The following is a 13,565-nucleotide window of genomic DNA, read 5'->3' on the forward strand; positions in this document are numbered from 1 at the left end:
AGCAGAGAATTATTGTAGTCTAATTATCCGGACATCACAAATCTCCTCTACTACAAGAAATCTCGTTCTGAGATTTTAAAAGGTGGAGTAAGGGGGAAAGATCTGGTTACGAAATTCTAACGAATCTTCTCGGTCTTGGTTGCTCTTCTCGAAAAATTCGGTCCATTACATTGATGTCTTTATTTCTCTGTCTCAGGCCATCATGATGAAGTTATTATCGTTTCTTCGGGAACTCCATCGTACTTACGAAAAATTAAAGGGGTGGGTATTTCAAAAGAACGGATCTCTGCAAGGTTGACTATCTGGTCAATAACATCGGGGAAGATGACGGAAAGTAAATGTCGAATTGAAACTTAAGAAATTACCGAGAGCAAAGTAAGAAGGTATCATGAGAAGTTTTGAACGGGTAGACAATTGTTCGATGCCTGAAACGGGGCGTGAAAGGGGTTCAAAGCAACTGAAAATAAGTATTGTGTTTAATACCAGAATTGATGATCATAGGGAAGGTGGCTCGTGAATTACACACGAAGCCAAGCGTGAGGAATCTCTACTCTTAATGTCTCTTGGTAGTCTCTGTTCTGGATTTATTTTGGTCCCACTAAAGACTGGGTTTTTTTCGTCCTCCTTTCACCTCCCACCTAACGACCCCGTCCCACGTACTAACAAAGAAAAATCGGACGACCACCACCTGGCCAGAGGCCCCTCGCACGAACAAAAATGGGATAAACCAGGGAGCGAGGCCGCTCGCACGAAAAAAATCGGATGAACCAGGGGCCCCTCGATCTATTCGCTACGACCATGGGAACCATGTCCCAGCCACCATCGCGATCCCTTCGCCTCCGTCATCCAACTCATCCCTCGACCTTTTTGCTAGGGTGGCGTTGTGGGTTCCCAGCCTCCGCCACCCTCAAGACCGTAGACGCCACCGCTGTCATCGAGACCACGGACGCCACCGCCGTCATCGAGACCGCCCCGCCACCTTCCCCATGCGGGCCATCCGCGCGTCTCCCTCCAATCCCCTTCCCGCTGACCGCGGGGATGCCGCCTCCTTCCATCATCCATGGTGACGGCGCCCGCGTCCCACAGTGACCCTCCCCCTCCGACAGGTTTGCCGTTTGATGGGATGGGAGGTGCCGCTGCAGTTTGGGGAGGCACAACCAGGATCCGGTTGGGATCTACGTGTGGACTCGTTCGAGGCCATGATGCTCGACTCCTGCACCGCCGATCTGGACAAGGAGGAGCGCCCCGAGGTGATAACGCCATGTCATTGTCTCGTTTCTGTTCCCGTTGATTAGTGATAATTGTGAAGTACTCCGTCCGTTTCTTTTTACTCCGCATATAAGATTTGGTCAAAGTCAAACTACACAAAGTTTGATCAAATTTATATAAAAAATATAAACATCTACAATATTTAAACTATATAGTATGAAAATACATTTTGTGGTGCATCTGATAATACTGATTTCATATTGTCAATGTTTATATTTTTAATATACTAGCAAAAGAGCTCGTGCGTTGCAACGGGAGAAAAAACAACACACGCTCTTAACCCAATATCCATCACTCAAAACCACAATAGGTCCACATCCGTTATTTTAGCGGAGCATCACATTTGTATTGCCGCTTATCCTTCTCACCCTTGTCGGTGGTAGCCTCAGTGTTCACACAAATTAAAGTGTGTTTGAATGTGGTTAATCCTAGGGCATCTCTCTCTCCCACTCCCCCCCCCCCCTCTCTCTCTCTCTCTCTCGCTTTCGCAACGAGAAATCTGTTATTTTTCCTTTGCGAGGTTTTTCAGAGGTGTGCATGCGTGGTTATCGATATTTTCGTTCGTCTTTATATGGTTTTAGTTGGTGTTTATTTGTAATCCGGATCGCCACGATACGAAAGAAAAATGGATCATGCTCTCTCGCGATGAGAAATCTGTTGTTTTTCCCTTGCGAGGTTTTTCAAAGGTGTGCGTTTGTGGTTATCGATGTTTTCTTTCGTCTCTATATGGTTCTAGTGGGTGTTTATTTGCAATCCGGACCGCCGCCAATACGATGAAAAACAGACCGTGTGCTACATATTATAAGTTTGCTTCCAAAATAATATTTAGAAAATATTTAACAAGTAAAAATAATATCATATTCGAATTGTACACATTTCTAATCAAATTTCATATATAAAATATTAAAATCGGAGTAAAGGTTTAAAAGATATGATAATTTAGAAAATCATTTGTTTCACTTAAATATGATCCGCAGGTGAATTACCTAAAAAGTAAAGGGGTTTCAAAAAAATGTAAAATAACGGTTCGGATATGAATTGAGTGTGTATTGTGGGTTAATTCATAGAAAGCATAGGTTTTTTTTTGCGAAGTTGTGTGACCGGCTGCCAGAAGCACTCCTTAGCTTATTATTAGGTATAGTAAATATGCCCGTGCTTCTCAACTGGTGAAAAATTATTATCCCTGCATGGCCCCATCCTCCTACTAAATGGCCATGTCGTCCAAGACTCAAAAATCAGGCTAAGGAGATATGGTGGAGATAAAAAGAGTCTTTGAAATTATGTGCCAAAAATGACATAAGGAGTTAGAAAAGGCAATTGAGACTTGAAGTGCTGCGATGGTATCATGGCCTAATTTCATAAAAGCATCTACGGTATTCTTTTTTGGTCCTATAAAAACAGCCTTCATACACTGCAAGGATCGAAGTTGTTGTCTTCAAGCTTGATGTCCCTCTAGACTTATAGTACGTCTTCAACAAATGAACAAATTTGAATTAATTGGTCTCACTTATGAGCAAGCGTTGTACCTGGTGATATTTATTAATAGATCGATTAGAAGCAAGCCGATCCAAGACAGTTGAACAATAAAATATGATGAATCAAAAAAATCGAATCACTGCTTGGAAGTTAATTAAATGAAAAAAAGAACAAACCAATACGAAAGAATAAACCTTTTTTGGACACCGTCTCATGTAAACCTACTCATCAAGAGCTACCAACATGTGCTAACCTTGATGCGAGCTCATATGCTTGATTGATTATTTGAATGACAACCAGATCTTTTTCTATTCATGCATGTGTTGGTTTTTAGATGTCCGTGGAGGTTTAATTAAGATCAAATCCGAGGAGCCAACACCAGCATGCAGAGCCCGGATCCCATAATCACATTTAATTAGGAGTCAAGTACTCATAATCCGGCTTAATTAGCGGTGCAGGCCCAACGGCTCATGCAAGGGGCACGAAAAAAAAGATAAACTACAGCCCAACACCGATGAAAGATACAAATTCCCGGATAAATTGGACGAGCTATCAATAAAAAATATGCACAGGAACTTAGCCGAGTTGGTTATTGCAACAAGCCCCACGTTGTTGGCCTCGGATCGAATCCTGGTGCCCCCGCTTTTTTCTTTTTTTTTCTATTCTATATCTTTAATTAAGACGCAAGGCTGTAAAAATTAGTACCACCTTGCGTATATGTTTTAAATTAAACTGAAAGCGTAAAATCATGAGAAGAAGCGTATTGTGACGGTGAACCCACGGAGTCAATCCGTGCTTTATTATTAGGGAAAGAAAAGTTAATCAAACTTTACAAAGCTTGACTTTGACCAAACCTTATATGCAGACTAAAAAGAAACGGAGGGAGTACTATCTGCGGATACATGATATTTTCGTTTCTTCACTGTCCACCTGCCTGGATCCGGGGAGCATGTGTCTTTATTTACTGCTTTTGCCCCACTCGGCTCCAAATTTAATCAACCATAATATTTGTGGGGTACCTAAAGAAATGCATGTTGTAATCCGTGATGCTTCTGGAGGTGCTGCATTATTTTGGGGACCAAACTAATCCGCACTGTGGCGTTCACTGCAACTGTGCCCATTGTTGTGATGCTGACGCCTACTTTTTAGTGTTACCCGTGTCCCATTTTGGTTCAAGAAAAACATCGCTTCCTACGATGGAGGACGCGCTGCCTCCTGGCAAATGGGATCGGAGGGAGGGGCTCTACCTCGTGATGGTCAGCGAGGCAGCGGCCGAAGGGGAGCCCGGCGTTGAACACGGGTGTTCGTCCCTTCATTTCTTGTATTTTAATTGATTTTTTCAGGCATCGGAGCGGATGCCGATGATGAATGTTACTTGTGCAATTTCAGGTGGAATGCAATGAACTGGAGTACAAGCTCAACCCCGGCGAACTCCAGTTCCGCAAAAGAGATTAAGAGCTCAAGGTACGTTCTATTTTTTTTTTTCATTTTTGGTTCCAGAACAGAATAAAAAGGAAAATCGAATAAGGGGGGCTGATTGTATACACTTCAAACAAGGCAGGTACCAAGTTCCTAAATGGATCGACACCAGGGTTTCTGTCAAAGTAGTCGACAGAGAAAGAGAAGTCATGTGAAATGCCCATCTGAATGCTCAATTCTTCACAACGGCCATTGGCCAATACATCTGACTACAACTAACCTTGTCCATTTTTTTTCTTTGTTACAGAAATCTTTCAGGAACCGTTGTGCCGATGATGATTGTTTCTGAAATCTGAGTATCATCCAAATGTAATAAGGCTACACTGTGAAAATTAAATTGTGACTAAGCCATTATCTAGCTGACATACCTATATCCTTATATGGACTAATTCATGCAGTTATTTCTAGAACACAGGCTGATTTAGCAAGCTACACTCAGAGTAAAGGAAGGCTTCATGGTCAGAAGGTACTAAGATATCCAACTCCTGATCCCAACAGATAATTAATAATTGTAACATGTGTCATATTGTTTTTCATTTGACAATGTCCCGTGTTGAAAAAAGTTCTTAGGTTTTAATGTTTTTTCCGTTACCACCACATCTGGGTGTTCAGGGGCATGACTTATCTGCATCAGTGACAAGTTGTACCCCACCATCCATTGCGACCTAAAGCCAAAGCGAGAAGAGGAAATGGAGCAACTTGGACTTCTATGTTCTCTTGCTGCATTCTCTGGGAATCATAAATACTTGCATAATTATTGAGCTGAAGGTGTTCATCGATAGTCTTCATCGATAAATACTTGCATATTTGACCGCAAACATTTTCTCGGTTGTGCCCTACTTTACTTTCTGAATCTTGGTAAGGTGCTAGAAAAATCTTTTTGGTGATATAATGGAGGCCTAATGAAGGTTGGATGATTCTGCCTGATGAGGATGTCCAATATTGCTCTCGAGAAAGTGAAACTGGTGAACCACAAGGCCCTTGCTGAAAGCTTCAGCAAGCCCACTTTTAGTAACATCAAAATAAGAAATACGTATATAGATAGTAATCCTTCACTGAAAAATTTAATTATATTCTTCTGTAAATTAGGTTGCTACACTGCACCCGAGCTATACAGAAATGAAGTGTTCGACATGAGTATGCATAAACATTCAGCTTCATCCTTCACAAGGTCGGTATAAGTTTTTGTTCCACATGCAGTTATTGTGCAGCGTGCACAAATCAGCAGAGGCAGCTATTTCAGGTAAGATATACTGTATTAATAACCAAGTATAATCAACGTTATAGGCTGGCCTCATGTTGAGAATACTTGACAATGAGTTTTCACATCTACTACAGCGGTAGTATCCCACATTTATTTTTCTTTTGTTTGCATTATCAATCTGCTTACATGGTTAAGGATTTTTTTTCCCTTCCACTAGAGAGAAATGGATCCTCAAGTTCCATTTTGTGGTGATTTTCTTTTGGAGCGTTATCAATCAAGTTGCATGGTAAGTAGTAGAGTTGAAGGGATCCTAATGTTTCCATTTTTGGTGCTTATCAATTAGATCTTCGGCTGGCATAGTAGCTTCTGAGCACATGTACCTAGCAGCATCAAACAAATACTCGGTTTCAGAGTTAATTTCTTTAAATCCGGCACACCAAAATACTCATTTGATGCACTGCTGGGTAATTGAATAGGAATTAGAAAAGGGATGAGCAACTCAAGCGAATAAAGGGTAGAAGAATGAAGAAGTAAGCAGGGTGTGGAGGCAGGTCCTCTTAAGGCAACATGGAGGTAAGGCATCTACAATACCTAAATAGTTCATCCCCACTATGTTATTTCTCTCGACATGCAGCCTATCCACCTCAGCAGGTTTGCCACATCAACATTCTGTTAGTGACTTACATATGGGACCAACCACTGCAACAGCCCTGCCAAGTAAGATTTCAGTTACTGGCTAAGGGACCCACCACAACCTGGTCTCACGAGCATATGTTTTAGCTGTTACCGCTGCAGGCGCGCTGGAAGTCGAACGTGGGCTGTAGTAGGCTTCCTTCATTGAACGATCCAGCCCAAAGAAGAAAAAAAGATAGCCCATGCCATGACATGCTGCTGCGTCTCTTATTGCCAAGCGAAATGCCTCAAAAAATATATAGCCAAGCAAATGCTATCCCTTCCGCAGCGTCGATCGATGCTCAGAGGCGTTCGCCGCCACCAGCAGCCCTTTCGCCTCCACGAGCGCACTAAACTCAATTATTAGTTCGTCTTCCCCGCTGTCGCTCTTATTGCCGCCACTATCTCATCGACGGCTCTACGACGGACACGAAAGGACATCGCTGCATTCATCGCCTCTGAGTAGCTCGCCGTCAGTTACCCTTCAATTGTGGAACTCAGCCGTCGCCGCGTTCGCGTTTAAATATATGTACGCACTTCCATCTTCATCTCCCACACGCGCCAGTTCGCCTCTAATTTTCTGCTTCCCCTCTGTGTTTTCAACCCTCCTAATTTCACAACCCTGCATCCCTCAACTATATATGCTGCGAGAATTCCATCCAATTCTGCATCCGCTGCTCTATCTTCTTGGTTTACCCATCCAAATCTTGCGATACACCGCCTCCGCGCTAACCAGCCCACGCCAAATCGGCCGCCGCCCATCCACAAGCACTTGCCTCCACCGGGGGGAATCAGTGCCTAGCGGACTGATGTTGTTGCCGATGTGCTCTTCCTATCGTTCAACGCAGCGTGGCTTCTCGACAGGCCGGCAGCCCCGGTTGCTGAACTGCAGCCCTTGGCGGAGAGGAAGGGGTCTCCGCCCATGCCAGATGTCATCCGCCGCTCGGGAACGCCATGGGGAAAGGGTGCTGTCCGCTGCCACTGACCACGCCCTAGGAGGCGCACCGTTGAGATCAGGAGGGATGCCTTCAGTCCAGGCTCTTCCTCCCTCGCCTTATTTATTTGATTCTCTCTATTTTTCAGTGCGTGAATGTGTGTTTGTATATATTTGGGTGAGGCATGAACCTGATTCTTCAGGGTGAAAACCTAGATTCTAGCCTTGGTGGTTGGATCCGGTGATGGCGACGCTCAAGTGTCGCTCCCTTACTGAAGGCGTTATTGTTGAAGAACCTCGTCGTCCGTGTGGTGTCATGAGATGAATGGTGCGGATACGGTCATTTTTCTAGTTTGCCCATCGTGGATATGATCGTTTTGAGGCTTTTTTCTTTTTTCTTCGCCTATACATAGCTTTGGTCCTATATGACTTTGCTATTGCTGACGTGTTTTTGTGTGCGTGAGTTTGTGTTGGCTGTGTGCATCCTAGCTATGCAGAGGCCGGGTGTGTGCTCATTGTATTTGTATCCTCTTGATACTACATTTTGAGTTAATAAAATCCACCCTTTGTCGAAAAAAAAAGTATGTGAACCAGAGATAAGAGAATACACATGTGAGTGGCGAGGACATCGATGATCAAAAATCCAGAATGCTTTCATTTTAGACTCTGTGAAGACCGTGTAACAGTGAGAGTGTACCATTTTTCTCATCAGGTTCTAACAAACAGCGATGCAATATGGAGGACTTGATCGTTTACGTTGGAAGAATGGACAACCTGCAGGGCAACATGGGTATCTCACATCTATCTCTTTAGGGTTCAGGTATGTGAGGTGGAACTATATATGTGCAATCTTTTGATTTTGCATCTGATGCACAAGCAAATCGATCACATTCTTAATTCAGACGCTTATGACTAAACCATAAAAAAGATCCTGCAAATAGTGTGGTCTTTTTATGCACATTCTGTTAGTCTCCTTGCTTATTTTTACAGAGCACCAAGCTCCCATGTCTGAATTTTATTTTTGATACTGAGTTATCATACACACATTCCATTAGTCTCCGTACTTATTTAGAGAGCACAAGATCCCATATCTCAATTTTATTTTCGACGCTGAGTTATCATATCACCATTCTCCATACTTATTTAGAGAGCATGGAAATATAATTCTCATGGTTCTATCAATTACAGTCAAAAACTGTGAAACCGATATGTGATGGATGGCAAGCTTATTTTTCAGATTTTTGTCTGATCCCACCTGCCGCAAGTGCGAGACGATTTTCTGCAGATGCTGAGGTTCTAGGACGATTTGGTGGTTCTTGCTTTATAGTATGTTGCCATTCCCATTAATATACAAGTATCTGACGACACAAAATTTCTTGCAGGTGGCTCAAACGGATCTGTTGGCACCCTGTCCATGCATACAATAGCATTCCCTGCTCTCCCCGTTCGATCATCTGTCCAGGTACATTTTGTTTCCTCCTTTGTTTAGTTTTATATTAAACTGACTGAACTAAGCATTTTTTACAGTATAAGCATGGATGAGTTGATTGGCTCGGTTCACTTTATATTTCTCATACGGATAGGAGCATCAAATGGTTTCAAGCATGCTTCCGGTTGCCTGGCAGTTGGTGAGAGAACTATGTGATATTATCCTCTCACGTAACCTGTTCTGAAGCTCAATTTAGGTGCAATGTCTATACAACAGAATACACAAGTCGAATCAGACCGAAGGCCAATGGTTTTGTTATTTTGGCGAGAGTCAACATATTTGGACAATGTCTATGTATAATAATGTAACTTTACTGGGTTTCTGTCATACATTTATTTGAACATTTTGATTACTACACTAGCATAACCTCATTTGGTTGCTACTACAGATTTCAACTATGGACACATTATCACAGTTTTCATGTCCTATCGTTGATAGATTATACCTTGCCCTTAGTTTTGTCAAAGTAAAGGACGCTAAATAGAGAAGTTATGCGTTATTCTGTTTATTACCCTTTCCACATTAACCATTTACTTGCAATTTGAGTTCACCCATTTTATTTGATTAGAAAAAGGCAGCCCGGTGCATGTAGCTCCCGCTTGTGCAGGGTCTGGGGAAGGGTCCGATCACTTTGGATCTACCCATTTTATTTGATTGCTTCATTTTAATCAAAGCACTACCTTTCTTTAGTAACTTCCCACCATTAGCTTCCTTCATAGTAAAACGAAACTCTTTCAAGTTTAGTGATGGTAAGAATTATTACTTATTTAGCCGAATACAAAGCGCCGACAACTTTATTAGAAAAGTAGATAGAAAAGAGTAATAACAGTTTATTTCCCAATGGAGCAAAACAACCTATTAGCAAGTCCATTTCTCTAACTCTATTAGCAAGTCCATTTAGTTGTTTTTTGTTTGAAGGAAGTCTATTTAATTGTCAGTAGTTAATATTGTTAGAATTTCTTGAAATTTTAAGAAAATATGCATTTGTTATTTTTGTTAGGTTGCACATGTGTATGGAGCAATTGATTATTATAAAATGGTCCGCAGCAACGCGTGAGGTATGGCACCAATGAATATATGAACTTGCTTGTTAGGACCAACTTATCTGAAAAATGTGTGAAAAGTGGGACAATGGCGAAATGATTTATAAGTATAGTAAAAAATGCAGTCTGGAATGCAAATGTATTTCTTTTTACCATTTTGTATCTTGATATTGATATTCTAATACGTCTTTCTACTACTTAGTTTATCCAATAGTCAAACAAACACAAATTTGTAAAAGTGTACCATTGAATAATTCATCAAAGACCCCAGACATAGTACTCAAGTAATCTAATATCGGTGACTAACTCAAATAAGACGAGATTGAAAACCACAAAGCCACTACAAAATTATTTCTAGGCTTTGCTTGTTTCCATAACAAGTTTCCGTACTACACGTAACACACCAAGTTTGAGCATATTTGTTAGTGATGTCCTCTGTATGGTTAGGAGTCCAGAAGAAACTTCCCCATATGTGATGATTCAGAAATAATTTATTATCTTTGTACAATGATTTGCATATAATGCGTATGTTTACTTGCATAAGTTATCCTTCGTTATCATTGTTGTTCTGACAATACCCACAATATATTTTCTGTGGAACATGTTCTAGGTATATCTTTGGCTACTCTGTTCAAGGAATCTCTTATTATTGCGTCCACACAGTCGAATTTTGAAGGCTGTGTACGGAAAATCTTGTGGCAATTTTCCTGTTGTTCCTTCTAGGTATTGGGTACCCCCCGTTGCAAGATGGCTTCTACCTGAATCATGTGGATTGGTCTTCGCACAATGTTCTCGCAGTCAAAATTAGAAACAATGCCTACTTGTGAAATGCATGCGGCAACAAGGTTTGCAACCAATGTCATTATTACAAGATTTAATTTCTGAAAGTTGAAAAGAGAATGAGAGATGGTACCTCTGTACCAAAATATAAGACGTTTTTGGAGTTCAATTTGAACCGCAAAAACATCTTATATTTTGGTACGGAGGAAGTACTAAGTAAGTTATTGCTCTGGCTCTCGGCAAGCTATAGCTCACTAATTAAGCAGGTCACTAAGCTTTGCACTTCGCGGGGAGGGGGGGGGGGGGGGGGGGGGGCAATGATTCTTAGGTGGGTTGGGCGCAGCATGGCCCTTACCAAGCCTTTAGGAATGAAATGGTTCTCCAAGTTTTGTGGAGGCCACATGCCTTTGATTGTATTCACTTTATTATTTTGCTTTTGTCTTCCTGCTATTGCGTATGTAGTTGTCTGCTAATACTTCTAAGGCTTTATTACACTCAATATCGGATGTTGTCTTTCATACGACTGAGACATCAACAAAGCAAATAACCTGATTACAAGGTAAACTCCTTTTTAAAAATGTTATTACAAGGTACAGTCCTGATTACCAATGGCTAGCTATTTTTTGATCTCGACTAACACAAAGGGTGCAATATGTAGGTTCAGGGAGCTCCAACTTTTATCTGACCAAAGAAATCTTTCAAGCTAGATTTTCTTTCAAGATAACAATAAAGTCTGGGAGCATCCCTGTCCATGGAACAACACTGGAGATATAGTGTTACTGTTACATTTCTCAGTATCCCTAGCTTGATGCCTTGTGCAATGATGTTGCGGATTTTGGAGCCCATTAATCTCCTATTAGATTGATGTGATCATAATAATTCTTTTTTTAATCACTGGTTGGTTTCATGAAGCAGAGCATATTTTGTGGATGGATAAGTTGCTTATGTTCCCAGCCTTTTAGATTCTTTTCTTATAATATGCATTTGATTACAATGAATGACGCGCTCCACTGGGAAAATGTTTCAGGTGCTCTTTGCCATTTTTCCGTGTGTGCATTTAAAAAATGGTTCTTAGCATTACCTATTTGATAGGAATACTTGAATACTATGGTTCATGAAAATATGTTCACTAGAGTTTCAGTCCGAGTAATTTTTTTGTATTACAACATTGTTAAACTTCTCTTTTGCCTCTCCTATGTTGGTACATCACTATATTTTGTTCATTTTATTGATATATTTTCTTCCTAGGATGAATGTTGATTGTTTTCACGTGATAGTAAACCACCCTCCTGTCGTCTCCCTTTTCCTCTATTGATATGTTGTATCCACATGTCCTGGTATATGCTCTCCTGCCCTAAAAAAGGATATACTTATTCAATATTACTCAACGGTTCACATTCCAGGCTCTCTTTGTTTTGTGCCCTCGTTGCTCACAGTGGAGATGAGTGCCTTATGCCTTACCAATTTTGAGCAGGAGATGAAATCGTTCCTTCGAAAATTTTATGTTGTGCATCGATAGAATTACCATTGATGCATCCTCCATCCCCGCATTATTCATATTGACGTGTAGCAAATAATGCGTCTATATGTTGTCAGGCCACATAGAATATTGAGCACGTGATAACAAAACGAGTAGCAACAAAATTGAAGAGAAGACATGAAGGACGTAATTGAAGTTAGGAAAAATGTAGGATTAGATGGAGAAGATGTCCAATTTGGAGTATAAAATCAGGGTGTTTATGTTGGAAGCAATAGTCTGAGGAGGAACAAAGATGGGGGAGGGGTTATCGAAGCATGGCGTTTAGCTGGAGGAAAACAACAGGGGTGTGCAAGCTAAAAAGAACATGTGCCACGAGAAAAAAAAATCTAGGTATGTTGGTTCAACACAAAGTGATCGCTTCTGTTTGATATGTACTTGTTGTGTATAGAATGCATGCATGTTTGATCGATGATGCATATGTACATATATTTTTGTCATTCCATGGCAACATGAGGGCACATCATTGTTGGGTTTTCTCATGGCATGTCCTGCTTAGTGTGTAACTGAATCTTGACGATCCATTGGATGTTCCGCGAGTGTGAAATCAAACTTGTATGACTTGACATACAAATGCATTATTCACAATGAAAGTAATATCGTTGTATGTGTTCAAAAATTATATCATATTTCTACAAAAGATGGCATCTTCTACCAGGTAAAGGAGTGATATAATGGTAAAAAAATACTTTCTTTGGGCAGTCTCCATGTCTGGAAGGTTGGAACGTTCAGACATTAGGAATTGTACATCAATGCTCCCATGGAAAATCGACCGGCCAGGGAATGGAATACTCGATACGAACTCCAGATCTCTATGATGTGCTTTTATTTGAATTATGTAAAGGATTTGATAATAAACAAGTCTTTCTATTCCAACTTGTAACACCCAAGACATTGTGTTCAAATTTGTCGACTACGGGTATGGTGACGCTCTTTGACTCACAGCCGGCAACAAGCCGTTCTGGTTCTGGCAATACGAGGCTGGACTGAATAACAACTCCTCTTGTTTGTCACATTTCTCCTCTTGGCCACATAGCTCTCATTCCTTGCGGTTTTACTCCCTGCCATTCTTGAAAAAAAAAGAGAGTTCAGGGTGGCATGAGTGAGACGCTCGGCTAATGGAGCTGGTCATCGGCTAGCGAAGGAGGATTGTGCGAATAAGTTATCTAAAACTTGGGTTAGGCACCCACCGAATTGTATTCATAATGTTTTGGACTCGGATCATACCGATATGAATGAATAAAACACAACCCATTCCTACTAAAAAAATATTCCTTGAGTTGCCAATAACAGATTATTGTGTTTGATAGTATGACATGGGTTAACTGATTGTCAAAAAAAGATGTGTGTCGGCTTAGACGATATTTTTCTCGGTTATTTTAGCTCCATGAGTAACATCTTATTTGTTTTAAAGCCCGTGGCAACTTTAGCATTGTTATTTTGTTCAGTTTGTAAAAGGGTTACCCTATGCAAATTCTTAACACAGTCATCATAATTGCATTTATAGCAACTACCTATTATCGAAATGATAGATGGCTCCAAGATTATGGTTGTACTATGCTAAATTGCTAATTGCTATTACTAGGAATAAATACTCATGTATCTCTAAAAAGACTACTAATATACTCCCTCTGTAAACAAAATTTATTTATTTATGAACCGATTGTAATATTACCTCGGGT

The 13,565-nt window shown here is 40.8% G+C and overlaps 1 protein-coding gene across 36 annotated transcripts; it reads left to right on the top strand.

Annotated features, from left to right (window-relative positions):
- Positions 1 to 720: 720 nt before the first annotated feature.
- On the top strand, positions 721 to 10,654 carry LOC125522656 (uncharacterized). Of its 36 annotated transcripts, XM_087537369.1 has the most exons (13): positions 722 to 1,250; positions 3,895 to 4,045; positions 4,135 to 4,209; positions 4,307 to 4,375; positions 4,472 to 4,533; positions 4,623 to 4,690; positions 5,314 to 5,467; positions 5,646 to 5,714; positions 5,905 to 6,001; positions 7,747 to 7,854; positions 8,272 to 8,327; positions 8,417 to 8,496; positions 8,562 to 9,031. In XM_087537369.1, the coding sequence occupies exons 1-5, from the start codon at positions 1,061 to 1,063 to the stop codon at positions 4,518 to 4,520; spliced, it is 534 nt and encodes a 177-aa protein (XP_087393495.1). In that variant the 5' UTR covers positions 722 to 1,060; the 3' UTR covers positions 4,521 to 4,533; positions 4,623 to 4,690; positions 5,314 to 5,467; positions 5,646 to 5,714; positions 5,905 to 6,001; positions 7,747 to 7,854; positions 8,272 to 8,327; positions 8,417 to 8,496; positions 8,562 to 9,031. The 36 variants fall into 36 exon arrangements, 19 of the variants coding, with proteins under 19 accessions (XP_087393494.1, XP_087393495.1, XP_087393480.1 ...); XM_087537354.1 differs by having other exon boundaries at positions 4,623 to 5,467; XM_087537364.1 differs by adding an exon at positions 5,088 to 5,189 and having other exon boundaries at positions 4,623 to 4,992; positions 5,314 to 6,001.
- Positions 10,655 to 13,565: the final 2,911 nt, after the last annotated feature.

This window comes from Triticum urartu, chromosome 7A (assembly GCF_056163025.1).
Source record: "Triticum urartu cultivar PI428250 chromosome 7A, HENAU_Tu73, whole genome shotgun sequence".
Lineage (NCBI taxonomy): Eukaryota > Viridiplantae > Streptophyta > Magnoliopsida > Poales > Poaceae > Triticum > Triticum urartu.

Bases quoted from the DNA above. Each gene is read 5' to 3' on its own strand.
- LOC125522656 (XM_087537368.1), top strand. From the start codon at position 1,061: ATGGTGACGGCGCCCGCGTCCCACAGTGACCCTCCCCCTCCGACAGGT. The intron at 4,210-4,306 runs GTACGTTCTATT...CAAACAAGGCAG, and splicing joins AAAGAGATTAAGAGCTCAAG to GTACCAAGTTCCTAAATGGA. The intron at 4,376-4,471 runs GTGAAATGCCCA...TCTTTGTTACAG, and splicing joins GACAGAGAAAGAGAAGTCAT to AAATCTTTCAGGAACCGTTG.